The sequence below is a fragment of the Solanum tuberosum genome, unplaced genomic scaffold, assembly GCF_000226075.1.
Source record: "Solanum tuberosum cultivar DM 1-3 516 R44 unplaced genomic scaffold, SolTub_3.0 scf00367, whole genome shotgun sequence".
Lineage (NCBI taxonomy): Eukaryota > Viridiplantae > Streptophyta > Magnoliopsida > Solanales > Solanaceae > Solanum > Solanum tuberosum.
In genome coordinates, this window is record NW_006239293.1 from 232,934 (window position 1) to 242,850 (window position 9,917).

At 32.8% G+C, this 9,917-nt stretch overlaps 1 protein-coding gene across 1 annotated transcript; it reads left to right on the plus strand.

Moving 5' to 3' along the window:
* Nucleotides 1–7,489: 7,489 nt before the first annotated feature.
* LOC107063506 (extensin-2-like) lies at nt 7,490–8,866 on the plus strand. The gene has a single exon (XM_015315444.1). The coding sequence runs from the start codon at nt 7,490–7,492 to the stop codon at nt 8,864–8,866; it is 1,377 nt and encodes a 458-aa protein (XP_015170930.1).
* The last annotated feature ends 1,051 nt before the right edge of the window (nt 8,867–9,917 follow it).

Below are 9,917 nucleotides of genomic sequence, written 5' to 3' on the forward strand. Positions count from 1 at the left end.
AGGCTGGTATTTCTTTGAGGTTAACCTGTCGTGAACGATGATTAGCATATCATGAACTCATGTTTGATATTTAGTATCTGTTTTTATTTCATTTAATATTTTTGTATTCATATATGGCCTATTATTACGATTTAAGATTAATCTGTATATATAGTTACAGCTTGTCCTGTCCAAAGGCCTTAATGTTCAAGGCTCTTCCTGCCAAATTCTTTCTTTTTAGAAAAAAGATTAACTTGCATGGTTAATTGGGAAGTCACTCGAACTGCAAACACTCTACCCTCCCCGACCCCACTTACTTTTTTACTACAACACTATTGTTGGTTAATTGGGAAGCCATTGAATCATGGTTTAATATCACTTTTGTCATTGGTCGTTTTCAGCATCACATTTCTATATCACACCAAATTTAACAATCCTAAAATAGGAAGTTATTTCACACCTATATTTGTTAGAATATACCTATACACTGGGAACATTCGATTCTTACTCATAATTAAATATCATTAATATGACGCTCATCCTCCATAAATTTGTTTCATTGTACACAAATTACTTGTTACATATGATAAGACCAAGTATCTAAAAATAGATATGCATAGCCACATGAAAGTAGGTGAAATTTCATAAATTTCCTTTAGTTACCAATGGTAGGTCCAGTTTCAAAGAATATTGTCTAGCCGGTAGAAGCAGGATTCAGTGTTACAAATTTACCCCTTTATATATGAGACAGATTACCACTCTTACACAGGGGCGAATCCAAGATTTCAAGAAGATGGATGCATCATTATTTTTAAGATAAAAACTAAAATTGTAGGGAAAACGACATAATTAGATATACACTTCGTTATGAAACTGACTCATATGTATAATGTCATACAAAGTTACAAACAGCTCACTTGTACTCTTTACCTCTTACGAATGCAAAAATTAATATTAAAAAAAAGTTCATGTAGGGGTGTATTTGACCCTTCTCATATTTTTTTAGACTTTTTATTCAACGACTAATTTGAATTTATTATCTTAATGGTCAAATTTATTTATTTTACTAATTTTATTGTAAAATTTATTATAGATGCCACAATTTTTTTTTATAGATACAAAAACTAAATTACAATATAGGTGCAAAAAAATATATTTAAACTACAATGTAGCCGCAAAAAAATTGTTCTATAATTTTTTCTTATTTTTTCACTTTTTTCATTCACACTTCTTTCTTTTGATTTCTCTTAGTTCTACACTAAAGTGAGAAAAAAACATAGAAATAGGAATAAGAATCTCAAAAAATGTTAATTAAATAAGTCAAAAAATAATTCATGTGTGAAAAAGATCAAATATATCTCTACATAGATTTTTTATAACTAAAAGTAAAAAAAATGAATTTAAAATTATTTTTTTCATTTCAGCCAGATGAAAAGGGTATATATATATGAGCCATTTTTATAACGTAGAGGTATATTTGCACCATTTTTATAATGAGGGGTATATTAGCTTTAAATAATAAAGTTGTGTGTGTAGAGGATGTGTTATAACATGCCCTTTTTCCAAAATTTATAAAGACAATAAATTAGTGAGCAAAAGAGAAGATATATTTTCTTTTATTTTATGTCTTACTAATTAAAGTTGTAATGACATTTTTTCTTTTAATACAACAAAATAAACCCTTTAGAAAAGGGCATAGATCGAGCACTCGCAGGGTTCGAACCGTGGACATCAATCTTGAAAAGAGGGACTCAGATCATCAGTGAACAATCTGGTCATTTTGACATGGGTTTCAATAACTAATATTTAATATCTTTTTGAGGAACTTCATTATTTAAATCTTGTAGGGGCGAATTTAGGTGTAAATTTTGGGATTCACAAACACCTAAAATGCAGCAACTTTTACACCAGTTTCCTGTTTCCCCAACATCTATAATTTAATTAGTGACTCATAGGATAAGACATATATAGATTGTTATATTTCTCAAAAACATTATAAACGCAAATAACTTTTTGAAAAACTTTAAACAACAATCCATCCATAATCACTAAACATAAACATAAATATATATTTGCAACTATAAAAAAAAAAATGTTATCTGATTTATGCAGAACTTCTTTAAAAAATTCAAAAGAACCAATAGATATTTTCATCGAACTCTGCAACTAACCTCATCAACTTCTGATTTCTTGTCCACAAATTCAGCATCATTAGGCTGCATAGTACAAATCAAATTTTAACAAATTCTGCATACCGATAAGTTTACCACACACAAACCACAATCCTAACGCATACCTCCGAATTGATCTTGTCCACAAATTCATCATCATTAGGCTGCATACATCAGATTTCAACAAATAATGCATAGCGATAGACACACAAATCACAATCATAATGCATACCTCATCAACACTCCAAATAGATTTGTCCAGCAACTTCTCTTCCAGTACACTCAAATCGGATTTGTCCAGAAGCTTTTCCTCCACTGTGTCTTGTTTATTGGGTATACGAACCATTACTCCAGTTGAATTGTTGTGTTTGCTCATAACCAAAAGGTATGGTGATTCCTCGACGACATCCTGGATTGGCAGTGGTAGGATTTGCTGTGATACCGGCGATGTCGACGGCAATGATCGATGTATTTCCTCCCCGAAAACATCGTCAACTTCATCGTCTTTTTCCTTAGCAGCATCATCATTAGGATGATATCATCATGAGGGATTATCACCTTCATCGTTGTTATCCTCATTGGAGCTGAAAAGGCCTCGACGGACTTTATTTATTAGTATTTCTAATAAGCGATAGATCAGAACTATCAATTTTTTACTGAATTTCATCAGTAGTATACCCAAGAAGAGCAAAACCATGACTACATTGGATACAATACAACATGAATTTGTACTATAATTAACAATACGAATCCAATCAATAGCGTAAAAATCACTAAAATGAGGAGAAGAAGAAGAAGGTCCATAGATGATGCTTTGAGATTTGAAAAGAGGGAAGAATGTGAAACCAAAACAATTGGAAGAAGAAAAGTTTAAAAATTTTGAAAGTGGGAAAAACTTTCTGCCGCCTAAATCAGTTAGTAAAACAGATTTTTGATCAAGAATGCTCACAGTTCGATAAGTGGAAGGGGCAACAAATTTTTGATGAAGAATGCTCACCGTTAGATAAAATTTTTGACTGCTCACCGTTAGATACGAATTTTTGAATGATCACCGATATATACGGATTTTTTATGAAGAATGCTCACCATTCGATTAGTGCAAGGGGCAACGGATTTTGGATGAAGAATGCTCACAATTAGATACGGATTTTTGAATGTTCACCAACAGATTTTTGATGAAGAAGCTTACCGTTTGATACAGATTTTTGATGTCAACGACGACGATGTATTATCTTCCCGGAAAACAGCCTCAACTTCATCGTCTTTTTCCTTAGTAGCATCATCATCAGGATGATATCATCATGAGAATCATCATCACCTCCATTGTTGTTTTCCTCATTGGAGCTGAAAAGACCTCGACGAACTTTATTCATTAGTATTTTAAATAAGCGATAAATCATAACTATCAATTTTTTACTGAATTTCATTACTAATATACCCAAGAAGAGCAATTGCATGGCTACAATTGTAAGACAACATGATTTCTTACTGCAATTAACCGTACAAATCCAGTCAATAGCGTAAAAATCACTAAAAGGAAGAGAAGAAGGTCTATAGATGATGCTTTTGTATAAGTTTAGAAAGTACTAAATTGGAAAGAGCTAAATTGAGGTTTGTTTAAGTTACTCGTAAATTGTGAGTTTTGGGTCAATTTCAAACGATCATAACTTTCAACATATAATGATCTATTTGGCCCATCAGATATCAAATCGAAGGACATTGAGTCCTCTTTCCAACGTCGCCGAGTTTACTAAATTCCGAGTTTGGATGAGGAAGATATGCCCATTTTAGCTTGTCAAGTTAAGGAAATTCATCGGCTTTCTGGACTTGGGCTGGGGCGGTGCGCCCCCATAGCGCCAGGGGGCTTGGTGCGACGCGCCAGCAGTGCGGCCAATCAGACCCCAGTAAATGGGGTCCAGTGGAAGCGCCAACAGTGTTCCCAATCAGACCACCAGTAAATGGGGGCTTGGTGGACGCGCCAACAGTTCACCCAATGTCCAATCAGACCCCCAGTAAATGAAGGTCTGGCGCGACATGTCAGTAGTGCGCCCGAAGCGTCAAGCCACTTTATTTCTCCGTTCTCGTGCCATACTTGTCCCTTTGAGTCTAGTTTTCATACATCATCATGGGATCATCAATACCACCATCGTTGTTATCCTCATTGGAGCTGGAAAGGCCTCGGCGGACTTTATTCATTAGTATTTTCAATAAGCAATAGATCAGAACTATCAATTTTTTACTAAATTTCATGAGTTGTATATCCAAGAAGAGCAATTTTTTACTAAATTTCATGAGTAGTATATCCAAGAAGAGCAATAGCATGGCTACATTGGATACAATCAGTAAGACAACATGACTTTGTACTAAAATTGAAAGTACTAAAATTGAGAGTACAAATTCAATCAATAGCGTAAAAATCACTAAAAGGAGGAGAAGAAGGTCCATAGATGAAGCTTTGAGATTTGACAAGAGGGAAGAATGTGAAACAAAAACAATTGGAAGAAGAAAAGTTCAAAATTTTTAAAAGCGGGACTACTTGTTTCTCTTTTTGAAATTAATTTTATTTAATAACAAAAAAAATAGTTTTGCAATTTTGGGAAATATGGTAAGATGTTTCTCTCATATTACATTTTTTTGGTATGTTTGTGTGAAACATAAAAAGTGATTATAATGTGCATAAATTGTTCCATAAATTATGGTAATATAGTAAAGAGTGATCATTTATTATAAAGTAAATTCCTCCTATTAAATATAATGATTTGAATGTTTTGTGTTATCCTACTATTTAATTGAACGAATTTTTAATCTTCTTATACATATAGTCTTTTTATATTCTTTATAAATTTTATCTTATTCTATTTACTTTCGGCTTATCTCCTTTTATTAATTACTTATATTATATTATATTATTATTATTATACTAAATTTTAAAAGTGAGAAGATATTAAGTTTAAACTTAAAAAACATAAACAATCATAAGAAAGTATTACATTTATTCTGAATAAAAATCAACTAAGTTTTCTCCACTTCTCTTAGTTAATTTAAATAACTTAATATAGTAGTATTTGACGTCATGAAAACGTGTACTTTTTGAAATCCAAATCAAGTTCACTTAAGTAATTAGTATGTCATGCCTCAAAAAAGTCAAAGAGTTGTATTTGAAGTATGGTTATAGTAATTTGTATATATTTTTTATTTACTATTAATAATATTTAGCACTATTCACTTAAATATTATCTGTATTAATATTTTTTATTATTTTATTTACTATTTTTCTCTTTTATTTGCTTTAAATATTCATCTTTTTAATTCATACCTAATTACCTTTTCAATTGCTACTTTTTATATTCATAACTCTTATGTTTTTCATATTCATAGCCTCTAAATAATTAATTTAAAACTTTAAGATATCTTTTGATATTTCTCTATTTTTTTCTCTATAAATTCAACTTCTGACTTTCATGAGACCCCTATCCAAACACTTATATCATCATTGTGTATTTGATTCATGTTTTTGTTTGATTCGATAAAAGAAGTCTTGAATTTTGATTAGTTATAGGAGAATGTGAAGACAAGAACTCAGAAAATTATGTTTCTAATTTTGTATTTCTTTTTCCATCTATATTATTATGATTAAAGTTTTAAGAAGGATGAATTTGTTGCATTTTATTTCTAATTTATGGGTTTGTATTTTCTCTATATTAGACTTCTTTAATTTAATTTTCTATGAATTTCTTATTATTGAAAGTTGTATTTTTATGCAAAATTTAAATTTACAGTTGGTTGTTTAAAACAAATTATTTTCAAAAACTAAAATATGTTCTTCATTTGGTGTTTCTTGTCCCACTTTTAAATATTTTTATTTGTAATTGAATTTTATTACACATTACACACATGTTTTTATATAATTATAATCTTTCTAAATAATTTTAAAAATATGTATATGGGACACACGTGCAAAGCACGTGCCCAGAGACTAGTTATACTATAAGTGGGAATAAAAAAAATAAAAATTGAATTACCAAATTATCCTTTAAAAATTTGAATGACCATTTTGCCATCCAATTAAACACTTATCCTTTAATTTTGATACTAAAGAATAATTTTACTTATCTATTAGTAATAAATAATATTCCATTGAAATGAAATAATAGAAATGAATCGTTACTTGATGGATAAACTATCACTTATTACGGTCAGTCAATATGATGGGGTGAAATTGCTTTCATATTCCATAGTTATTACTACATTTACAATGTCTATTTGATTTATTCTTATTTTTTTGAATTTTTTTCTTATATTCTAAATGAACTAGAGCCAATCTGAAATGATCTTGTAAAAGATCTGATACAAAATGATTTTTTCAAATGATTCATATTGTCATGTGCACTCATTCCAAATTTCAATTCAATCAAATGATCGGTTGCTGCTAATATATCTCGTGATAACAAAATTGTTTTTTTCTGGGATATATCAAAGTTTAGTCTTTGGTTCATATTTCATCAACCAATCCTTTCTAATTCACCACTAGCAATTTTTTTTTATTTGTCGAAAAACTCTATTTATTTTGGTGTGGATGGAAGGCAACTCATTTTAATTTGTTTATCTAATTTTAAGTTGAAATCGAATTTACCAAAGTAATGAAAACTTTTGAATGTGGTCGTCTTGAACTAAAGATGAACCAATGTAAATAATTTTTAATTTTGTGATACTTGTCATTCCAAACATGTCATATGAAAAATTAGAACTAAAAAAATTATATTAAAAAAAGACAGTTTTTAAAACAAACTAAAAGGAAACGTAAGATAAACAAATTAAAACGAAAGGAATATATCTTTAACACAAAGCAAGGGGGAGTCTATAGATTCATCCTTTTCTAACTTTCATGCTGAAGTTGGCTAAAAACTATTTATTTTTTTCAAAAACAAAAACAAAGGACATAAGTAACCTTCCACAACTCACAAATTTTGAACATAAATTTACTACTTAAGATTTTTCCATGAGGGATAAATATTAATGAACCTTTTTTTTTCTACAACTTTTAAAGCCGTCCTTGGAAGTTCTTCATGGATATATTATGTACTACATAGTAAAAAAACAAGAAGGAATCAAATAAATTTGCAAAATGTTAGCTCCATTTGCCCTCAAGTTTTATGTTTGACTTCATCTCATATTATTCGTTATCACTATTGAAGAACAAGTCTACTTACCAACTAGCTAGGGGCCAAAAAAATAACTAAACAAATTTACCAAAATTTCATGACAAAACTATAAAAAGGGACTTTCTTCATCTTTATATTCATCAATTTCATCTCATTCTCTTCATACCTCTAAGAAATATGACTTCTTTTTTGCCACATCTTGTATGGTTTGTGGCTATACTTTTGATATCCAATAGTGTAGAAGCACGTCATAAACCTTATTCATGGAGAAAATATTATAGTTACAAGCCAGCACCAACGTCTACGCCTAACCCTGACGAGTTACCAGGTCAATCACCTCCATCACCACAACCATCATCCTCTGATTATTACATTTCTAGTCCACCATCACCTTTAGGGTGGTTCTCTCCTCAACCCTCCCTAGTGCCATCACCTACACCAACCTCATCACCACTATCGCCGTCTCCAAATGATTTTAGTTCCCCTCCCTCACCTTCAAGATGGGCATGGGAACCATCTCCTAGTTATACGACATCTCCTCAATCATCGCCTGTACTTGCACCTTCTTCCCCTAACCAGTCCCCACCATCACCTATAGAATGGTTCTCTCCTCGACCTTCCCCAGTGCCTTCACCGGCTACATCGCCACTATCACCATCACCCTCACCTTCAAGATGGACTCCATCCCCACATTCCTATTCATGGAAACTATCTCCTAGTTATACGACATCTCCTCAATCATCGCCTGTTCTTGCACCGTCTAATCCCAACCAGTCCCCACCATCACCTATAGAATGGTTCTCTCCTCGACCTTCCCCAGTGCCTTCACCGGCTACATCGCCACTATCACCATCACCCTCACCTTCAAGATGGACTCCATCCCCACATTCCTATTCATGGAAACTATCTCCTAGTTATACGACATCTCCTCAATCATCGCCTGTTCTTGCACCGTCTAATCCCAACCAGTCCCCACCATCACCTATAGAATGGTTCTCTCCTCGACTGTCCCCAGTGCATTCACCAACTACATCACCACTATCACCATTATCTTATGATAACGGTTCACCACCCTCGCCTTCAGAGTGGGCACCATCTCCTGAGTCATCGGTTGTACCTGTACCTGCACCTGCACCTTCGTATTCTGATAAGCCTTCACAATCACCTTCTCCATCACCACTTCCAAATTACTATTATAATTCACCGCCTCCTCCATATGTTAACAACTCTCCTCCACCTCCATCACCATCACCGTCTCCTCCACCACCATATTACTATAAATCTCCACCTCCTCCATCACCATCACCTCCTCCTCCCTATTACTATAACTCTCCTCCCCCACCATCACCTTCTCCTCCTCCTCCATACGTTTACAAGTCACCACCACCACCACCATCTTCACCTCCACCTCCTCCATATTACTACAATTCACCACCGCCACCATCACCATCCCCTCCTCCTCCATATTACTACAATTCACCACCACCACCATCTCCTCCGCCTCCACCTGCTTACTACTACTACAACTACCCTCCGCCACCTCCATCTTACTAAAAATTCACATTATTTTTTCATATCTCTACTCCTAAACCATATCAGTACCATTGCACCTTCTTACTTGAAATTTTTATTCTATCCATCTTTTATGACTTTTATCACAAGCCATATGGAAAATATATCTATCTGCAGGGTAAGAGTAATTAGCTCGAGAAAGAGATCAACTTCAACAATTTACTTTTATTTGTCCAATAGATCATGTGTTATTTTAATATGTATCCTCTTCAGTTTGTTAGTATGAAATGGAAAGTTGTTATGAAATGGTCTTTTTGTTCTTTGGTTTGGAGTCTGTTCAATATCACTATGGTTCTTAATAACAAGAATAAGGCTGACATAAAATAATTAAATAAATTCAAGAACCCCTAACTAAATGAGCACATTTAAAATTTTAGATTTATCTTATACTAATGTATGTGCCTAACACAAGTCCAACAATGTATGTCCATCAAAGAGAGTTTTGTTATCTTTCTTTATTTTACATTAAGGGTGTGTACGGTTGGTCAAATAATTTGAAAAATATTTTCTCTAGGACAAGCTTCCTAACGGAAGTAGGAAAAACAAACTCTCTAGTAACATTCCACATTAATTGTGTCCTCCCCACCCTTCAGGCTTTAACACACCTCATCTTCACCTTCACCCCCATAACGCTCATCCCCACCATCCGACGCCCCTACCTCCCCACCCCCACCTATAGTCGTATAGTATTTGTTTAAGTTATACACAAATACTTTTAGGATAATACTTTTTGTTTACCTACGGAACACAAGAAAATAAGATAGGTCCTATAAAATATTTTCCTTCATACCAAACACACCCTAGATAGGTCAACTTTTCCCTTTTTGTGGTCCTTGAATTTCATCTTCCTCTTCTTCTTCTTTGTGAACACATAGTAATATCATTTATTAATGAAATTCTATTAGAAATTAAAGCAAGAACTATAGATCTTATTTTTTTTAGGACATGTACAAAAGGATTCTTTCTATAATATAAGGTAACATTAGTGTTGCTTTTGAAAGAAAGACCAATTTCTTCATATTTCGACAAGGAA